General features: G+C 40.1%; 1 protein-coding gene across 1 annotated transcript in view; it reads right to left on the bottom strand.

The window, feature by feature from the left end:
- LOC141140083 (cytochrome P450 3A9-like) overlaps positions 1 to 23,002 on the bottom strand; it is a 74,465-nt gene that overhangs the window by 33,771 nt on the left and 17,692 nt on the right. Inside the window, exons 5-7 of the mRNA XM_073626885.1 lie at positions 20,945 to 21,058; positions 20,685 to 20,773; positions 15,493 to 15,641 (exon numbers count right to left, since the gene is read on the bottom strand). Coding sequence (XP_073482986.1) covers positions 15,493 to 15,641; positions 20,685 to 20,773; positions 20,945 to 21,058 — 352 coding nt within the window. The remainder of the gene's footprint in view (positions 1 to 15,492; positions 15,642 to 20,684; positions 20,774 to 20,944; positions 21,059 to 23,002) is intronic.

Here is a 23,002-nt window from a genome sequence, read left to right as displayed (position 1 = left end):
AGAAGAGCTTACAATCTAATAGGGTGGAGCAGGTGGTACAAAAGGTTGTAACTGTGGGGAATGAGCTGATGGAAGTGGTAAAAGATTAGTTAGAGACGTGATAGGCTTTCCTGAAGAGATGAGTTGTCAGGGATCGCCTGAAGGTAGCAAGAGTAGGGGATAGCCGGACAGGTAGAGGTATCAAGTACCAGAGGATGGGAAAGGCTTTGGAGAAATCCTGGAGATGAGCATGGGAGGAGGAGACAAGAGAGCTTGAGAGTAGGAGGTCTTGAGAAGAGCAGAGAGGACCATTTTGGTGATATTTGGAGACAAGATTGGTGATGTAGCTCGGGGCAGAGTTGTGAATGGCTTTGTATGTCGTGGTTAGTATTTTGAATTTAATTTGCTGGGTGATTGGGAGCCAGTGTAGGGATTGGAGGAGAGGGTTGGCAGACACTGAGTGGTTGGTAAGGTGTATAAGTCTGGCAGCAACATTCATGATAGACTGAAGAGGGGATAGCCTATGGAGAGGCAGGGAAGGGAGTTGCAATATTCAAGGCGAGATATAACAAGGGAGAGAATAAGGAGCTTGGGGGTTTCATTTGTTAAAAAGAGCCGAATTATAGAGATGTTACAGAGGTGAATTCTACAAACTTTTTGATTTGAGGCTGAAATGACAAGTCAGAGTTTAGGATTATACCTAATACCCTGGTGTGAGGGAAGGGACTGATGGTTGCATTGTTGATTTTGATGGAAAAGTCACGGAGGGGGGCACGGGCGGGGGGGATATTAATAGCTCAGTTTTAGAGAGATTTAGTTTAAGGAGGGGTAATAGAGAGGAGGAGACAGTTATAGGTGACACTGAAGGAGCGCTGTGATAAATAGGCAGAGAACCAGGATAGAGTAGAATCTCGGAGGCCAAGGAAATGTAGTTTATTGAGAAGGAGCGGGTGGTCAACAGTATCAAAGGCCGCAGAGAGGTCAAGTAGTAGGAGTATGGAGTACTGGCTGTTGGTTTTAGTAGTTAGTAAATCGTTAGTGAGTTTTAGTAAGGCAGTTTCCGTGGAGTGCTGCGAGCGGAAGCCAGACTGTAAGGGGTCAAGATGGTTATTTTCACTGAGGTAGGAGCTAAGACACTTGTAGACTAAGCGTTCTAGAAGTTTAGAGGTGAATGGGAGCAATGAGATGGGTCTTAAGTTGTTCAGGTTGGTAGGGTCCAGTGAGGGCTTTTTAAGTATGGGAGTGATCTGCGCATGTTTTAGAGGGGAGGGGAAGGTGCCACTAGAGAGGGAGAGATTGAAGATGTGAGTGAGGGAGCATAGGATAGAAGAAGAGGGTGACCGTAGTAGTTGTGAGGGAACAGGATCCAAGGGACAATTGGTTAGGTGGGCATCTGAGAAAAGTTTTGTAACCTCTTCAGTAGTAGCCAATTCAAAAGAAGAGAGTGTTGAGTGTGCTATTAGGCAAGGTATGTTGGGTGGGGAAGATGTACGCACAGCATTGCAGGTTGGTCCGAACCTGCAATGCTGACTCTTTCGTCTCCTCCCAGGTAATTGTTCTACTGCAATTCAGATGCATGTCCTTTGGCTTAATATGCATTGGCAGCAATTTGATCAAAAGTTCCTTCATATGTTTACAATTTCTCCATAATTGATTTGTCTGTGTCACTTCTGATAGGCAAACTTACAAGGTATTTCCATAGGCACAAAGCAGCACAGCACCAGAGCTGATGAAGGTATGAAATGGGGAACAGTGGGAAACAGGGTCCCCTTGACTACATTCTTGGCCTTCTTCTGGCTTGAACACTCATGTTGTCTGCAATCTTTGGCTCGTGAAATACAAACCCTCTATAGTATTGAATACAGAGAGTGTTCTGCACTCACTAGCGATAGATGAAGATGAATAGATGAAGTAAAATACAATCAAGATGCAAGCACATAAGTATATATAATAAGCTTAAAAATATATATAAAAAGTGCTGAGCTAGCAATAAGTAATAAAAACTAAACTAAATAAACCTAATATATAACTGTGTAATGTGCAAAAAAAAATTTAAATGCACAGTTTGAGTCCTGTGATTATTGAAATGAGAACATTCTGTGAGGAAAAGTCTACCTAAAGTAAATCAAACCCATGATTATTCCAAAGGATCCATGTTCAAGGTGAAATACAAAGACGGTCATGGAAACCACCACCAAAAAAAACACAATGGTATGTGCTCACCTTCCAGATGGGCCCTTATTGCAAGGGATAATCAAGCATTGTAACAATGAACCAGGAGTCTCCAATAGCAACTGCAGGTGGATATTAATGAGATATCTGCACACTTTCTATGGATGCTTAGTATATTCAAACCAGCAGACCCAGCCACAATGGCAGCCTAGGCTTCCGAGACATGTGACTGTTCTCATTTCAGTCATCTCAGGACTCACAAACTTTGTATTCATATTCATTTTATTTGTTTGCACATCGCACAGTTATATATTATGTCTAGATTTTTTTTTTTAACATATTGGTAGTGCAGCACTTTGTATATATTTTTTATGATACATTGAATAAAGAGAGTGTTCTGCACTTGCCAGAAATATCTCACCAGGGACAGCTGAGTATAAGACTGGTGATGGGGGGGCTTGGGGAAAGGGAGGCTTCAGGATAAATGTAACACCAAAGGTGAAAGGTAAAATAAATAATAAATAAGTGTGTGTGTGTCAGAGAGGATCTCGGTTCAGGACACTTGCTGGGCACTCTGGAGTGCGCCGCGTCACGCTGGCTCGTGCGGGTGCGCGCCTGGGCGTGCCAGCGCGGTCGCGGTGTTTGGCGCCGGTTGCCCTATTTAGGTTGCTGGGATGCTGTGCTCGGTGCTGTCCGATCATCAGCTTCCTGTTCCCGTGCTTCCTGTTTCTTGTGTACTGTTTGATCCCTCTGTGACCCGGCTTGTTTACTGGACTCTGCTCTGCTATCCGCCTGCATCTGACCCCTGGCCTGCCTCCGACTTTGAACCTGCCTGACCCCTCTGTACCGTGCCGACCGCCTGCTGCCAAACCTGCTTGTGACCTGGACTTTGTATCTGCCTGCTCCTTTTGTACCATGCTGACTGCCTGTTGCCAACCTTGCTTGTGTTTGGATCTGCCTGCTCCTGCTCTGCACCTGTAGCTGACCTACAGCCTACCTATCATCTCCTGCCAGCTTGCATCAGGACTTTGGGCCTCATCCCTGCTAACCACCCGCCAGGCTCTCATACCATTCTGTGCTCCTGTGCCTTCTGTGTGCTCTATCAGGGGCCGGGAACCAGATACATACGGGAGCCCATCCTCTGCTATATCGGGTTCGTCAGTCTGATACGGCTAAGTCTGACAGTGTGCGTGTGTGTGTGTGTGTGTGTGTGTGTGTGTGTGTGTGTATGTGTGTGTGTATATATATGTATATGTATAAATATATAGTACCATTCCTTGGTTCCACTCTCTATCCACATCCCAGTATTGCCCCTTTTAGGGAATACAGAACCAGGTATCATTTTGTGGTGATAAAAAAAATCTGTATGGAATTTGTTAATGATAACAAGTAAGCACTAAAGTAGATTCCCTGCAGCCAACAATAAAAGACCCCCCACCCCACCCAAACAATAGATTTCCCCCAGCAACAATAGACCCTCCACAACAACAATACCACATAGTCCTCAGCAGCAATATATTCCCCACAACAAGATACCCCCCAGCAACAATAGACCCCACAGAAACAATAGATCTCCCAGCAACCGGTATCAATAGGTCCACCAGAACCCATCAAATAGAGATCCTTCCCTCAGCAGTAGATCCCTTCCAACAATAGATCACCCAGCAGAAACACTAGATCTCCTCAGCAACAATAAACCCCCTGCAACAATAGATCCTCCTAGCAACAATAGATCCCCCAGCAGCCAGCACCAGTAGACCCTCCAGCACACCACAGCACCCCTTGCCATTGCATACATTCAGTGCTGGAGGTGTCAGAACTGCGTTCCCCCACATTCCCTCTGAAAAAATTATTATATATATATATATATATATAATATATATATTATAATTCTGCAGTGTTTAGAGATATACTGATATACTGTCAGCTCAGATTCAGCCAAATGCAGCAAAGTTGATTGGACGGTGCTTCGGAGTACAGATTGACAATGATCCAAAACACACTGCAAACCAGGAGCTTTTGATGGAAAAGAAGTGGAATATTCTGCAATGGTCGAGTCAATCACCTGATCTCAACCCAATTGAGCATGCATTTCACTTGTTGAATGCAAAACTAAAGGCAGAAAGACCCACAAACAAACAACAACTGAAGACAGGAGGAAACCCAGTCTTTGGTAATGTCCATGGGTTCCAGACTTCAGCCAGTCATTGCCAGTAAAGGATTCTCAACAAAATATTAAAAATGAACATTTTATTTATGATTATATTTATTTGTCCAATTACATTTGAGCCCCTGAAAATGGGGGGACTGTGTATAAAAATGGTTGCAGTTCCTAAAATTTTTACTTGATATTTATGTTCAACCCCTTGAATTAAAGCTGATAGTCTGTACTTCAAATTCATTTGCATTGTTTGTTTCATTTACATTTTATTCTGGTGGCATACAGGGCCAAAAGTATGAAAATTGTGCCTGTGTCTAAATATATATGGACCTAACTGTACATACAGTGTGTGTGTGTGTGTGTGTGTATGTATGTATATATATATATATATATATATATATATATATATATATATATATATATATATATATATATATATATATATATATATATATATATATATATATATATATATACATATACACTGTTGTGCTCAAAAGTTTACATACCCTGGCAACATTTATGATTTCTTGGCCATTTTTCAGAGAATATGAATGATAACACAAAAACTTTTCTTTCACTCATGGTTAGTGTTTGGCCGAAGCCATTTATTATCAGTTAACTGTGTTTACTCTTTTTAAATCATACTGAAAACAGAAACTACCCAAATGACCCTGATCAAAAGTTTACATACTCTGGTGATTTTGGCCTGATAATACGCACACAAGTTGACACAAAAGGGTTTGAATGGCTATTAAAGGTAACCATCCTCACTTGTGATCTGTTTGCTTGTAATTAGTGTGTGTGTATAAAAGGTCAATGAGTTTCTGGACTCCTGACAGACCCTTGCATCTTTCATTCAGTGCTGTACTGACGTTTCTGGATTCTGAGTCATGGGGAAAGCAAAAGAACTATCAAAGGATCTGTGGGAAAAGATAGTTGAACTGTATAAAACAGGAAAGGGATAAAAAAAGATATCCAAGGAATTGAGAATGTCAATCAGCAGTGTTCAAACTCTAATCAAGAAGTGGAAAATTAGGGGTTCTGTTGAAACCAAACCACGGTCAGGTAGACCAACTAAAATTTCAGCCACAACTGCCAGGAAAATAGTTTGGCTTGCAAAGAAAAACCCACAAAATAACTTCAGGTGAAATACAGGACTCTCTCATTGTTAGAGCTCCACACCGCTGAGGAGAGAAGAGAAGGACAAAGTGGAGCCTGCAGGCTCAAAAGGTATCCATTTGAACCTTTTTGCCCCTGGGAACAAACTGTGAAAGTTTGGGCAGGAAATATGGTACTGGGAGGAAACCGTGGCAGAAATAAAAATCACCTCACAAAGAGCTCACAGGCACTCACTGCAGCTGAAGCAGCTCCAGTCACCTCACAAGATACAGCATCAGGGCGCTCTCACAGACAGAAAATGTCACAGCAAGACTCTCCATTTGAGTCAGATACAGAACAAATCCTCTCACAAACTTCTCCACAAGCCTCCTCAGCATCCCCAGTAATATTATTACAATTTGAAAAGATGCTTCATAAGGCTTTAAAACAAACCTCAGACCAAATAACAAAAAGCCTAACCAAAGAAATAAGAGAGCTGGGAAACCGCACCGCAGCCTTAGAAATAAAAATGGATGAAATTGAAATTACAACCCAAGAAAATATAACAGAATTGGAAAAATTAAAAGAAGAGAATTTAATACTTCAAACTAAGCTCGAAGATTACGAAAATAGAGCCAGACGTTCAAACTTGCGCATAAGGGGAATACCTGAAACTGTGACAGACCTGCAATCTACTATTACTGCTCTATTACAAGAACTAAAGCCAGATATCCCTATTGAACGTTTAGAACTGGACAGAGTACACAGAGCCCTCACAGCCAAAAAGAAAGATGGACCCCCACGTGATATAATCACAAAATTTCATTATTACAGAACGAAAGAACAAATACTAATTGCTGCAAGAGAAAAAAAGGAACTTAATTTTCAAGGACACAATTATCAAATTTTTGCTGACCTATCCCAACTTACTATTACTAAAAGACGATCCATGAAACCCCAACTAATGGAACTGCAACGCCACAACATTATGTATCAATGGGGCTTCCCCTTTTCAGTCAGATTTAACTACCAAGGTACAATTTACAGAAGCAGATCAGCAGATGAACTACAACAAACCCTTTTAAAATTAAATCTGACAGAACCCACAAACAGCAACTCTCCCACACGCAGAAGAATGGCATCATCTTCACCTTCAGGCAGCACCCAGAAAATTCCAGAACAAAATGGGAATCATCATTCTCACAAAAGAGGCCATTATGCCACATCATCCATGGACCAAGAAGATTCAATGGACTGACATCCTAATTCCTGATATCTCTTCATTTATTTTACTAAGAGATGGTTCTCTATAAAAAACCTGTATTTATAACTGAATGTAACTGCATTCTGATAGTCACACACTGTGTGGGATCATGTTACATTCCAGTTATATTTCTTATTGCTTCTGATTCATATAGCCTTAGAATATATAAGTGAAATAAGGAAATTCTTGTTCAGTTATATATTATCAGGTAATAACAATAGATTTATTACTTTTTAGGACAAATATGTTCAATAATCCAGAAGTAATGGAAACTTTTTCTTTTTTTTCTTAAAACAAATATATTATTACCTAACTAGTTCCTAGAATTATGTTTTTGTTTATTATAATCTGAAGCAATACAACCTCAATTTTATGAGTTAACATATCTAAACAGTTACATATGAATAAAATATGTAATTGTTTACTCTAAAAGGGTTAAAATCCCAAAATAATTCAAACTATCTTCATCAATACCAAAGTTATTAACAGTACCTTTCTAACTGAATTATTTAGCCTAGGGCAAGACTAACCATATACAACCACCCTAGAATAAATAATTTCAACAAAAACTATATTCTGCACTCCAATTAATGAAACATCATTTTGATGTCTTTTGACATAGCACCTCTCTCCTGTAAGTGGAAGATCCGTGTACCCCCATTAGCCCTCCTCATTCTCCCAACCATATTATGTGGGAGTGTGACGAAGGCACTTATTCCCCTGAGAGAGATATTTATTCTCTTTCACGGGTAAATTGTGATTACTTGCAAAAAATAATTTATACAATGTATCATCTAATCTCATATGTTTTTTGTTTACTCTTTACTCCAGAATTCACTGGTTTCTTTTCTATCTTTTCATCTCTTCAGTCCACACAGGTTGATCTGCGCAGTCAGCTCTGCATAACAAAAAGTAAGTCAAAACTATTTGATCTGTTGCCATGGCACCACTGAATATACCTTCCCTGAATGTTCAGGGAATAAATGTCCCTCAAAAAAGGACCAAAGCCTTCCGTACTTTCCATAACAAGAAGGCTCACATAGTATGCCTCCAAGAAACACACTTCACCAAAGATTCTACTCCAAAATATATTTCTCCTTTTTATCAACAAATTTACACGGCTTCTGCCTGTACCAAGCAAAGGGGAACTCTAATTGCATTTCACCGATCCACACCATTCACCTTATCATCAGAAATTAAAGACCCAGAAGGTAGATACCTGATACTCATGGGTTATATAATGGATACAGCAATCACGGTGATTTCCTACTACGCTCCTAACAAACAACCTACACCATTCCTCTCACATATATTACAAGTGATTAATACACACAAAATAGGAACAGTAATAATGTGTGGGGATTCGAACCAGGTCCTCCTCCCATTTCTAGATAAATCACCTTTTACACCATCCAAAATAACCTCTAGATTACCTTTTTCTCAACTTCTTTCCAAATACAATCTGGTAGATTCGTGGAGAGAAAGTAACCCAATGAAAAAGAAATTCACTTATTTCTCGCACCCTCATCAAACCTTCACCAGAATAGATCATATTTTTCTAACAATAGGAATGATACCAGAAATTATTGCATCAGATATAATTCCGATTCCGTAGTCTGACCATAATGCAGTATACACTACTATAGCCTCAGCCATACCAAAAGCGCATGACCCAACGTGGTACTTACCGGACGTAATGCTCAAACACCCACTACATCAGATGGCCATTGAACAAGCTTTAAAGGAATACATATCAATTAATAATACAACAGACATCTCCCCAATAACACTGTGGGAAGCTCATAAGCCTGTCTTGCGTGGTACAATACAAAAACAAATGGCACTATTTAAACGGGAACGCAAAAATCTAGCAAAACAACTAGAACTCAATTTTAATGCAGCCTACATATCATTCCAAGATAATCCATCTCAGAGTACAAAATCTCATCTGGAAAAATCTAGATTGGAATACGATCTATTTCTCACTGAGTCAGTTGATAAATCCCTCAAACGCTCCAAACACAATTTCTACATGAATACAAACAAACCAGGTACATATTTGGCTCGGGCATTAAATTCAACTAACAAATCTTTCAAACCAATACGATTGAAATTATCAAAAAATGTTTATACTTGTAATCCAGTTAAAATAGTCCATAAATTTCACTCACATCTCGCAACTTTATACAAGACAAACAATGAATTTAATCCTACAGAGACTGAATCCTTCTTCTCAAAAATAACCTTACCTGAGTTATCTCCGAATCAAAAAAGCAGTTTGGATGAGCCTATAACTATAGATGAAGTTGCTAACGCCATAAAAGACCTAAAACTTAACAAAAGACCAGGCCCAGACGGCTACTTGGCTTTATACTATAAAACATTCTCAGAAATACTCTCTCCCATTCTCACTGAAACTTTTAACAAACTTCTAGATGGACATTCTTTTCGGCAAGAAACACTAATGGCAATTGTTTGTATGATCCCAAAACCCCTTTCTGATGATACTTCCTGTGTGAATTATCGGCCTATCTCTCTGTTAAACCTTGATATTAAATTATTAGCAAAAATAATAGCAAAACTCCTCATTAGCATTATAGGAAAATTAATACATAGAGATCAAGTAGGCTTCATGCCAAATAGACAGGCAGGCGATAATATACGCAGGGCAGTGTTATTGGCACATATTGCTAAAAAAACGGAAAATCCCTTTATGTTTTCTATCTCTCGATATTAAGAGGGCATTTGACACCGTATCCTGGCAATATATGCAATATTCATTACAAAAATGGGGTTTTGGACCCCACTTTTTAACATGGATCAAAGCATTATATAATAAACCCAAAGCCTATATAAAATATGCTGGATACAAATCTGATGCCTTTAATATCGAAAGAGGTACCCGACAGGGTTGCCCATTATCTCCCTTATTATTTGCCCTTATACTCGAACCCATGGCCCAATACATCAGAACAAACCAAACTATAACTGGCATTGAAGTAGGAGGTATTACACACAAATTATGAATATTTGCAGACAATATATTACTTTTTCTATCATCACCACAGGTCTCTGGTCCTAACTTAATACCAGCTCTTGATGGATTTGCAGCCCTATCCGGCCTTATGATTAATCCTAAGAAATGCCTAGTGCTTAATATTTCACTCACAAACATGGAATTGATCCCGGCTAGGGCTGCACTCCCATTCACATGGGCAGAAAAATCAATCCCATATCTTGGAATTCATTTAACAGCATCTCATTCTGACTTATTCTCAACCATTTATCCTCCTGTATTAAGACAGATCACAAATCTAATAAAACAATGGTCGCAACTTCCTTTATCCTGGATAGGGAAAATTAATGCAATCAAAATGACTATTCTACCCAAATTGCTTTATCTATTCAGAGTCCTCCCTATTCCAATTCCTTCCTATTTTTGGAGAATAGTACAAAAAAGAGCAACTTTGTTTATATGGGGCTCTTCTAAACCACGTATACCTATACACACACTACATCTTCCCAAAAATAAAGGAGGCCTGGGATACCCTAATTTTACTAACTACTACAGAGCAGCACATTTGGCCAGTCTGTCCAAATACCATGCAAGACAGGTAATCCCATTATGGGTATTTATAGAGGCTTCAGAAAATGACCCTCTATTAATATCAAACTTATTATGGCTTGATCCTAAAGACCGCTTTAAAATTCATAATCCCATAACTAAACACTTCTTATCTCTCTGGGATAAACTAAAAACCAAATATCAGTTACAATCTCCACACAATCCTCTCCTTTCTTTTATCAGAAATCCGGCCTTTTATCCGGTATGGATCTACCCAAATTCTTTTAAAGCTTGGACAACATCAGGCATTCAGACACTAAATGACTTCATAGCATCTAAATCATTCCTTTCATTCCCATCGCTTAGAGAAAAATATGATCTACCAAACTCTGAGATATTTAGATATCTCCAAATCAAAAATTTCTATACACCATTCCTAAAGGGAGATACACCATTATCCCAATTATCCATTTTTGAATCAATCTGTACAAAAGATCCATTTGCTAAAGGTACAATCTCATCACTTTATAATCAATTTTATGGAGTAGCAAATCTTAATAGACCCTCTTACGTTCAGAGGTGGGAAGAGGACCTGGGACGAACTTTAGAAGACGCGGACTGGTCTAACATATGGCTCACATCTAAGTCATCTTCACCCTACATCTTAGCACTGGAGACAAATTATAAAGTCCTAACTCGTTGGTACCTTGTACCCGCTAGAGTGGCAAAATATTCACCTAATACCTCAGCTCTTTGTTTTTGAGGATGCCCAGAAATAGGCACACATTTACACATATGGTGGACGTGCCCAGTAATCCAAACCTTCTGGAAGGAAGTCTTCGTGATTGCATCCAAAATATTTAAAAAAATAATACAACCAGATCCATATATAACTTTACTTAATCTAAAACCGGAATGGTTAACACTCTCTCAATTCAAACTTATGATCCTACTAATAACGGCTGCAAAACAAACAGTGGCCAAGGCATGGAAATCTCCTACATTGGTACTAGCAGAAACAATTCACAGAATGAATAATACAATGTCCCATGCTAAGATGGTAGCCATCGATCAAAATCAAATTCCAAAATTTGAAAAACTTTGGCATCCTTGGATAAAACAACAGTTCCTGTCAAACTTCAATGACTCTGTCCTGTTGCCATGGTAACAGATTAATTGACTTACAGAGACACCCATTCTAAGGCTTCAAAGAGAACTAAGAAGAATAATAAACTGACGAGCGGGACAACCTTGTGGACCATACCTCTACCTTTCTACCCTTTTTCTTCTTTCTCTTTCCTTTTCTCCACCTTACGATTAAAGCTCAATATCAGAATTTATTTGACCTATATACACTCTACCTATAAACAATATGTATAGTAGGTATAAATCATTTAAATACCTACAAAAGTAACTAAGGAAATGATATATATCTTTAATTTAGGTTTACGTGAACCCAATGTTTAATATTTGAAATTTCATGATATTTACCTATATAAACCCTACTGTAAAACAATGAGCTTACTTTATAGATCCTTGTAAACTTACTTTATGTATCTTTATAATATTGTATACTCAATAAACTTCTTTTGACAAGGAAATACAGGACTCTCTGAAAACATGTGGTGTGGCTGTTTCAAGATGCACAATAAGGAAGCACTTGAAGAAAGATGGGCTGCATGGTTGAGTCACCAGAAGAAAGCCAATACTAGGCAAATGTCACAAAGTATCCTGCTTACAATACGCCAAACAGCACAGAGACAAGCCTCAAACCTTCTGCACAAAGTCATCTGGAGTGATGAGACCAAAATTGAGCTTTTTGGCCACAACCATAAACACTACATTTGGAGAGGAGTCAACAAGGCCTATGATGAAAGGTACACCATTCCTACTGTGAAACACGGAGGTGGATCGCTGATGTTTTGGGGATGTGTGAGCTACATAGGCACAGGAAATTTGGTCAAATTGATGACTAGATGAATGCAGTATGTTATCAAAAAATACTGGAGGAACATTTGCATTCATCAGCCAGGAGGCTGTGCATGGGACGTACTTGGACACCAACATGACAATGATCCAAAACAGAAGGCCAAGTCGACCTGTCATTGGCTACAAGCAGATTAAAGTGGAGGTTCTGGAGTGGCCATCTCAGTCTCCTGACCTCAACATCATTGAGCCACTTTGAGGAGATCTCAAACGTGCAGTTCATGCAAGACAGCCCAAAAATTTACAGGAACTGGAGGCTTTCTGCCAAGAGAAATGGGCAGCTTTACCATCTGAGAAGATAAAGAGCCTCATCCACAAATACCACAAAAGACTTCAAGCTGTCATTGATGTTAAAGGGGGCAATACACGGTATTAAGAACTGGGGTATGTAAACTTTTGATCAGGGTCATTTGGGTAGTTTCTGTTGCCATTATGATTTAAAAAGAGTAAACATAGTTGATTGATAATAAATAGCTTCAGCCAAACACTAACCATGAGTGAAAGAAAAGTTTGAAAAATGGCCATTAAATCATAGGGTATGTAAACTTATGAGCATAAATATATTAAAATATATATAGATAAATGAGAACTAGTGCGCAAAACCACAATGTGGGCAAGAAAATCTTGAAACTGACGGTAAACCACCCGATGGAGAGCCGCCAACATAGACAGGTCCACTCAGTTCCCCAAAATTCAATTAAATAAAAGATATGTGGCGCTATTCCATCAATCAGTAGTACCACTCGAAATATAAAATGTAATGGGCAGATCAAACCCCACCTTCTACAGTAAATGTCCGGAGAAAGTACCCAATAAATGTTACCATACACAAGTGGATAAAAAAATGGTGGAGATACAATTCTAAAGTATGGGAAAATTTAAAATCTATAAATATACTTTCAAATGCTTAATAAACAATACCGGTTTCCCCTCATTAGGTGAAAACAAAATATTTTTCAATGTGAATCTGTGAAAAAATAAAGCTGACTTCTCAAATAAGATACTCAGAACCAAGGTTCATGCAAAAGTGATGAATCAGTGCCTTACAGATAAATCAGTACCTCATAAATAATCACTGTAGATGAAATAAATAAATATATGAATATAAATGATGACTAATATGGTAAAGTGACCCTTAAACGTGAGCTTGCGTATATAAATATTAAAGTGACAAATAATGCAAAAAAATCATATGTTCAGCAAAAAATGTGCAATAATTGATAAATAGCCAGATGAAAATTTCAATCGTACCATAAAATAATAATAAATAAGTAATTAAGATAAATAAAAAATATTAATTAATTGTAATAGGGCAGCCAATCCCACCACAGAGATGCTGTCCCAAACGGTGACAATAGTGCAATGAAGTCCATATAAAGAGTGCAGTAGTGGTGGGTGTTTTCCACAGCAAAGTCTTTAAACACAGTGCAAAAACAATGTGCAGTGATTTTTTCTTTTTCTATGCACGTTTTAGTGCATCTCCCAAGTGTTTCCCCCAGCCTCTCACCTCCAGAAGCGGCCCCCAATGGGCCAAGTAGAGCGGGTGGATAGTAACTAGGAGAGGATGTGTTCCCTGCAGCGTGTCTTTAAGCATCAAATGAGTCTGTCTCTCATCCACAGCTCCCAGCGCTCTCAGCGGTCCCAGCAATTTAATCAAGAACAGAGGAGAGGTCTCATGGTGTAGTATTTAAAAACACATTTATTTGGAAAAAAACGTAGTAACTTATATTAAAATATGTAGCAAACGGTAGATGTAAGCAAAGCTTCCGGGTTCGGCCGTCCCCGAGAAGCGTCGGCACCTGACTCCTCCTACCCTGACGCGTTGTGTCACAGCACGTGCTGTGACGCAACGCGTCAGGGTAGGAGGAGTCAGGTGCCGACGCTTCTCGGGGACGGCCGAACCCGGAAGCTTTGCTTACATCTACCGTTTGCTGCATATTTTAATGTAAGTTACTACGTTTTTTTCCAAATAAATGTGTTTTTAAATACTACACCATGAGACCTCTCCTCTGTTCTTGATTAAATTGCTGGGACCGCTGAGAGCGCTGGGAGCTGTGGATGAGAGACAGACTCATTTGATGCTTAAAGACACGCTGCAGGGAACACATCCTCTCCTAGTTACTATCCACCCGCTCTACTTGGCCCATTGGGGGCCGCTTCTGGAGGTGAGAGGCTGGGGGAAACACTTGGGAGATGCACTAAAACGTGCATAGAAAAAGAAAAAATCACTGCACATTGTTTTTGCACTGTGTTTAAAGACTTTGCTGTGGAAAACACCCACCACTACTGCACTCTTTATATGGACTTCATTGCACTATTGTCACCGTTTGGGACAGCATCTCTGTGGTGGGATTGGCTGCCCTATTACAATTAATTAATATTTTTTATTTATCTTAATTACTTATTTATTATTATTTTATGGTACGATTGAAATTTTCATCTGGCTATTTATCAATTATTGCACATTTTTTGCTGAACATATGATTTTTTTGCATTATTTGTCACTTTAATATTTATATACGCAAGCTCACGTTTAAGGGTCACTTTACCATATTAGTCATCATTTATATTCATATATTTATTTATTTCATCTACAGTGATTATTTATGAGGTACTGATTTATCTGTAAGGCACTGATTCATCACTTTTGCATGAACCTTGGTTCTGAGTATCTTATTTGAGAAGTCAGCTTTATTTTTTCACAGATTCACATTGAAAAATATTTTGTTTTCACCTAATGAGGGGAAACCGGTATTGTTTATTAAGCATTTGAAAGTATATTTATAGATTTTAAATTTTCCCATACTTTAGAATTGTATCTCCACCATTTTTTTATCCACTTGTGTATGGTAACATTTATTGGGTACTTTCTCCGGACATTTACTGTAGAAGGTGGGGTTTGATCTGCCCATTACATTTTATATTTCGAGTGGTACTACTGATTGATGGAATAGCGCCACATATCTTTTATTTAATTAAAATATATATATATATATATATATATATATATATATATATATATATGAATATAGTGGCGATTATGCTCATGTGGCAGATGCATTTCACAATGGGTTATGTCAGTCCAAACTGTATCCTAGGATATGGCAGCCCGCTTTTTTAAGCAGAAAGGAACTGTTCATATAGACATCAGTTGCCTACACAGTGGTTCTTCCACATCAACACGAATAGTCAACTGAAAATGTCAAGCCACCTGGATATATAGGATAAATATAGGCTTTAAATAGTAAATAAAAATCACTTTACCTAGAAAGATCAGCAATGGGCTGAACAATCCAAACTTTAAAAGTTGCTTGGTCTTTGAAACAAATGGGTCATCAGGCTTGTTCAGAGAATCAACATGTACACTGAAGGAACTGCTGGTGACAACATCCATGCTGTAAGCTCCCAGAACACTAGAGAAGGAAAATAAGAAAGTGACTCAGAAGTACTTTAAACTGCACATGATTATACAGAGCCAATTAGAAATCTTTTCAGCCTACTAGACATGGGCCGAACACCCCCCTGTTTGGTTTGCAGCAGAACTCCCGAACAGGGGAAAAGTTCTAATCGGAACGGAGAACCCCATTGAAGTCTATGGGAGCCGAACAGGAAAAATCAAAAGTGTCCATTTTGAAAGATTATATGTAAGCAATTGGCCATAAAAGGGGTATCAGGGTCTGGATATTGCCCTGGGGAAATGTATCAATGCAAAACTTTTTTTTTTTCAGGAGCAGTGATTTTAATGATGCCTAAAGTGCAACAATAAAAAATGAAAAATTCCTTTAAATATAGTGCCTGGGGGGTCCTCTTAGTCTGCCTGTAAAGTGGCGCATCTGTAGCATATACAGAACATGCTGCAGCAAAAGTGACATTTCTAAAGAAAAAAAAAAAATAGTCAAATCACATTTAAATTGACTCACGTTTGCAATTGCCATCACCCAGCTATTGAAAAAAAACAAAGAAAAAAATGGCATGGGGTCCCTTCAGGCCTGGTATGGATTTTAAGGGGAACCCCACGCCAATTTTTTTTAAAAATAGAGTGGGGTCCCCCCAAAATCCATACCAGACCCTTATCCGGGTATGCAGCCTGGTAGGTCAGGAAAGGGGGGGGGGGCGAGCACCCCCCCCTCCTGAACCATACCAGGCCACATGCCCTAAACATTGGGGGGTGGGTGCTTTGGGACAGGGGGTGCTCTTCCCCCCTACCCCAAAGCATCTTGTCCTCATGTTGATGGGAATAAGGACCTCATCCCCACAACCGTGGCTGGTGGTTGTGGGGGTCTGTGGGAAGGGGGGCCTATCGAATCTGGAAGCCCCCTTTTAATAAAGGGACCCCCAGATCCCAGCCTTCCCTTATGTGATAGAGTAGGGGGTACATAGTACCCCTACCCATTCACCAGAAAGTGTCAATAAGTAATAAAAACACACACACAGTTTTTGACAATTCCTTTATTAAAAAATAAAAAAATAGTGTCCCCCGATGTAAATCCATCGTCAATCGCGCTTCCCGCCACATCTGAAAAATAAAACAAAAGCGTTCCCACCGTCTATGAAGGCTGGCAGCCTACTGCAGGCTCCACTGTTTGACCATTCTTATACAGGTTAGGGGCAGGGCCACCTGGCTATGACACCTGGTGGAACTGCCGCCATCTGACGTCACATACAGTTGCACACTGAGTTGCCCCCCCCCCCCCCCCCCATAGCAGTGTCCTCTACTGCCCTTCACATCTCCCCCCCCGCCCACAGTAGTGTCCTCTGCCCCCCCTTTCCCCCATAGCAGTGACCTCTGACCCCTCTTTCACCCCTAGAAATGTCCTCTGCCCCCCTCTTCCCTCCCATGGTGCTTAAACAGTCACTTTAGGGTGCCAGGGTAGGGGGGCATTAAAGCCCGAATCCCCAGCCACTTTATGGGAATTCAGATTTTAAAATAACTGTCTTCCAACAATCCCCTTTATTTTCCTCCTTCAGCAGCTGAAAGTCAGCTTCTCCTCCTCTCTCTCCCACCAGCATACAGCTGCTGCAGAAGGAAGATCCAGGGGATCGGTTCCAGTAAATGCCTCTCCTGCTGCCCCTCCTGTCCTTGTTCCTCTTTTTTTCTGCTTCCCAGACCCTCGTGTGCTGCCCTTTTAACAAAGCCCCCCAACAGGTCTTCTAAAAAAATTGTTAAAGAAATTGTAAAAAAATAAAAACTACTGACACCATCCACTGCCCTACTGACACCAACCTCTGCCCTACTGACTGACACCATCCACTTTTAAAGTGGATGTAAACCCGATTTATGAAATTTAGGCTGGGCAAATATATCTGCAGGTGTTTGTTATCTCTCTTCAAAGCACTAAGTCTTGTAGCTGTCTCCTGCTCCGCTCCTGTTATCAGCCTGATAACTCCTGACAAGTTCTCCCTCACATATGATAAAAGCAGCCAGAGTTTTGTGTTGGGGAGGATGCTATAAATAGATTAGCAGAGCCCTGAAAGATTAGAGGGACATAGATGAAAGTCTCTACCTATGAGGAAAAGGGGTGTGTGCCTTTCCTCCAATCAGCTGTCTTGGCTGTATGCCCAGGCTTCACTGCAGTACTGAACAGGAAGAGAAAATCTCCTAACACAATGTACACTTTCTAAACAGTATATAAAGATGAAGACAGCAGATATACAAGTAAAAATTATGTATGGCGATTTATTTTATCCCTGTGTATCATCTGGGGTAGTTCATTTCACTGGGTAAATGGAGGGTTTACTTTAAGGTAGGCTAAGTTGGAATTTTTACAGTGAAATCTGTTTTATTATATTTATTCTAAATTGTCCGTACTATTTAATTAGGCCTTGCAGGTTATTTTGTTTTCTTATTAAATGGTGCTGAACCCCATTGATCTTTGATCTCTTTCATGTTGTTCAGGTGGATCTCCACCTCTCAAAGGCTGCCTATCCCTGGTATATATATCATTTAAACATCACTGTTTTGCTTAGCAAATATTGATCAAGCACACAACTGCTGGCTGATTTACAGTATACGTCAGGGCTACTTTGCGGATGCTTTTGACCATGCTCCCATTGCCTGAATTTGTACACGTGCATAATGTGTTTATTTTTAAAACATTTCCAAGATGTTACTCGCTCTTTTTTTCCCGTCAAAAAAGCATCTTCCTCCTCATTGGCAGCCTACTGCTGTGGATTGATAGATTTGGATGAAGGTATATGAGGAGTTAGACTGTAACTATGGAAACTTTAAAAAATGCAACATGTGCCTATTGTCGTCAGCCCGCATATTCCATTTTTTTATGGAAAAAAAAAATAAAATCCTAAAAGCCTTTTAAGGCAAGTGTTTTATGCAAATGTTATATTAAAGCAAATGTTAAATGCTGTTACTGCATCTCTTGAGATTTATTGTTGGATGCAGGCTCATTCTGACTGCTTGGCTTGAGCTCAATTCATCATGTACGTAATGTGCAAACCTTGGTTCCTGGAACACCCTGAATATACAGGGGCAGCTTTCTTTTAAACTAAAGACAAAACACTTTTGTTTTTTATTTTGGATAGAGCCAGGGAGGGTTATAACCCCAATAAGTTTTTTTGACATCTGTGTCCCATTGGGGAGATATCCCTTCACTTCCTGTCTATTCCCAAAACAGGATGCAAGAGGAATTCCCTCCAAAGTGAGGGAATTTGTGGTTGTTACCAGAACTATTTTCACCATTGGAAGATTCCCCTGTCTTCCTGTTCTACGTTCAATCTCAGTGATAATGGTCACCAGGACAGATTGAAAGAGTAAATCTCCCTAATGGGGACACTGACAGACAAAACCCGGACAGATGTGCTAAAGATGTTAGTAAATTAATTCCTTACTAATATGAAAGGGGATGTGAGGTTCAGTCCCAACTAGAGTGATACGATTAGACAAAGTCTTAGCTTATACAGTAATTCCCCTGCATCTGCTGTAGTGACAGCAGGCTTCAGGCTTTCATATAGGGCCACTAATAAGGCAAGGTAGGGCCCTGGCCCAATCAGTTCAACAGGGGGGCTGGAGCACCTGCCAGGTAGGAGGGCTAGCTGTATTGCCTCCTCTTGTGGCCCCCCTGTAGTTCTTTGTGGTCCTCATGCAGTGCTTTTTCTCCTCTCCCTCCCCCTGGCTGTGAGCCCCCACTCCCACTATGATCACTGCCACCCCTGTGTTCTCCAGGTCCCCTTTGTGCCCCCCTCCCCCGCAGCGCTGCTGGCTTCCCTTCTCTTCTTTTCTGTCCTCTCCAGCCAGCTGCTGGGGGCACAAGGGGGGGGGGGGGTGGTCTTAAACATTCTATTTACTGGCCCCTTCCTTTCCTGAATTAACACAATGACTGATCTGTACCAGTCACTTCTGTGTCCATTCATCACAAACACAGTTTACTATGCTTCAGTGTGTGCATGAACAGGAAGCCAAGCTCTTCTTATTCATCCATCTGTGCTACTGTCCCTCAATTCCTTTCTCAGTCTCAAAAGTGAGACATTAGGGGTCTGTTTAGATTCCTGATATTTCACCAAGGTCCTTCCAACAGGGCAATACAACTATATAAAACAAATGTAAAAAAAAAAAAAAAAAAAAAAGATATATCACATATGCTTTGCTCTCTAAAGAACAGTCTGCATTTGGATCGCTCTTCAGAGAGCATTTGACAGGCGGTGAGGAGGCATATCGCTTCCGCACCACCTGCTTTAACTCTACACTAGCACGCTGCAACGATGTGCTTTGCACGCGGTTGCGGGATGCTTGCAGAGCAGTGCTATTCACTTGAATGGTCTTATTGGATGGGGGTATAATTTCTGCCATGGCTGCGAAGCATAGCATCACTGCTATGGCATGTGTATGTGTATGTTTCTGGGTGGGGGCCCTGTCAGGTAGCCTGTATTGATTTCTAACATGATTTCTAACCGCATGATTTCTAAAAGCAGCCCTGCTTTCAAATATTATTCCTATGTTTACAGGAACTTTAGATGATTATGACCCCTGCATTGAGCAAGAACATTAAGAATTCCTTCCAGACACAGAAAATAGGACAGTTCATTTGTCCGAGGAATAACAACATTATGAACAAAGCTTTTGTTACTTTTTTACACTGTAGCCATGGAGACTTTCATAATTTCTGTGTATATTAGAGCACTTCATGCTTTTCAGTTAATAACTGAGCTCCAAGCAACTACATGCATTACTGAAATACATATACTTTACTGCCAATGCAGCAGTACAGTTTGGTCAAAAACAGTAGGTCAAACCACATAATCAACCTGCTGATTGGTCAATGAAGCAGCAACAATATACTGATGAGGTCATCCCTCTGCTCACTCTGTGCTTTCCTCTTGTCAGCACGTATGCTGTAAGCATACTGTATGTGCTTTTAGTGGAGTGATGCCATACAACACACTTTTCTCAATAGCTCGCGGGAGTTCAACTTTAATGTTTTTTCATTTACATTGAATAAACTTACTCCTTCAATAGACATGGCTCATCTTTGGCAACATAAACTTGTATATTCTTGACCAGTGTGTTAGAATAGTCTTTCATTATCTTGAACATCTAAAGAATAGAGATTTTAGTTTAGAATAATCAACTTCTAAGTATTCTTGCAGAAATATAAAGAGAGGCAATATCATGTAGAGAATGATCTCATTTGTTCACTAATCCTAAAATAGCAGTCCACAAAAGAAGTAATCAAGAGATACACAGAAGCTGAGTAATAACATTTACCTCCTTCAGTTTTCCACTGGTAAATGTAGGTGAGAGCACTGTACGAATCCTTTTCCACTGGTCATCCTCCGCAATTGTTAGAGCTGATTCAAAGGGACCATTAAGGCCAAAACTCTGTATGGGAGGGAAAAAAAAAAAATCTTCATAATACATTTTTGTTGTCTTCACTTTTATTGAAAAAAAGAATTATAGTTTACACAGAAATCCTTTGCAACCTGAGTGCCTTTTTAAATGTCAGATACTACGAGAAGGAAGGAAAGAAAATTAGCAGCAACTGTATACTGCATCTTAAGAATTAAGGGTCACATAATCCTTCTAAAAAGGTGATAGTATAGTTCTTGTTAACATGTCTATCAATGATGTTGCTGGCAATAATGTACTGAGGATTTGAAAAAAAAAAAAAAAAGAATGCAATTCCCAGAAATCTGGGTTTCTATATTTTGTATATATTTTTCATCCACTGACATTAACCATCCTGTCCTTACGAAGTGGTCAAATGAGTTCAATAATAACACAATTATTGCTGATATATACAGTATCTCACAAAAGTGAGTACACCCCTGACATTTTTATAAATATTTTATTATATCTTTTCATGTAACAACACTAAAGAAATGACACTTTGTTATAATGTAGTGAGTGTACAGCTTGTATAACTGTATAAATTCGCTGCCCCCTCAAAATAACTCAACACACAGCAATTAAATGAAAATGTCCAAATTGGGCCCAAAGCGTCAATATTTTGTGTGGCCACCATTGTTTTCCAGCACTGCCTTAACCCTCTTGGGCATGGAGTTCACCAGAGCTTCACAGGTTGCCACTGGAGTCCTCTTCCACCCCTCCATGACAACATTACGGAGATGGTGGATGTTAGAGACCTTGCGCTCCTCCACCTTTCCTTTGAGGATGCCCCACAGATGCTCAATAGGGTTTAGGTCTGGAGACATGCTTGGCCAGTCCATCACCTTTACCCTCAGCTTCTTTAACAAGGCAGTGGTCATCTTGGAGGTGTGTTTGGGGTCGTTATGTTGGAATATTGCCCTGCGGCCCAGTCTCGGAAGGGAGGGGATCATGCTCTGCTTCAGTATGTCACAGTACATGTTGGCATTCATGGTTCCCTCAATGAACTGTAGCTCCCCAGTGCCGGCAGCACTCATGCAGCCCTAGACCATGACAGTCCCACCACCATGCTTGACTGTAGGCAAGACACACTTGTCTTTGTTCTCCTCACCTGCTTGACAACATCTGAACAAAATGAGTTTATCTTGGTCTCATCAGACCACAGGACATGATTCCAGTAATCCATGTCCTTAGACTACTTGTCCTCAGCAAACTGTTTCCGGGCTTTCTTGTGCATCATCTTTAGAAGAGGCTTCCTTCTGGCCATGCAGACCAATTTGATGCAGTGTGCAGCAAATGGTCTGAGCACTGATAGGCTGACCCCCCACCCCTTCAACCTCTGCAGCAATGCTGGACGCACTCATACATCTAATTCCCAAAGACAACCTCTGGATATGACGCTGAGCATGTGCACTCAACTTCTTTGGTCGACCATGGTGAAGTCTGTTCTGAGTGGAACCTGTCCTTTTAAACAGCTGTATGGTCTTGGCCACCATGCTGCAGCTCAGTTTCAGGGTCTTGGCAATCTTCTTATAGCCTAGGCCATCTTTATGTAGAGCAACAATTCTTTTTTTCAGCTCCTCAGAGTTCTTTGCCATGATGTGCTGTGTTGAACTTCCAGTGATCAGTATAAGAGAGTGAGAGCAATAGCACCAAATTTAACACACCTGCTCCCCATTCACACCCGAGACCTTGTAAGACTAATGAGTCACAAGACACTGGGGAGGGAGAATGGCTAATTTGGTCCAATTTGGACATTTTCTCTTAGTGATGTAGTCACTTTTTTTGCCAGCGGATTACTGGCTGCGTGTTGAGTTATTTTGAGGGGACAGTAAATTTACACTGTTATACAAGCTGCACAGTCACTACTTTACATTGTAGCAAAGTGTCATTTCTTCAGTGTTGTCACACGAAAAGTTATATAAAATATTTACAAAA

Source organism: Aquarana catesbeiana, linkage group LG04, assembly GCF_042186555.1.
Source record: "Aquarana catesbeiana isolate 2022-GZ linkage group LG04, ASM4218655v1, whole genome shotgun sequence".
Lineage (NCBI taxonomy): Eukaryota > Metazoa > Chordata > Amphibia > Anura > Ranidae > Aquarana > Aquarana catesbeiana.
This window is presented reverse-complemented; position numbering and strand designations above follow the sequence as displayed.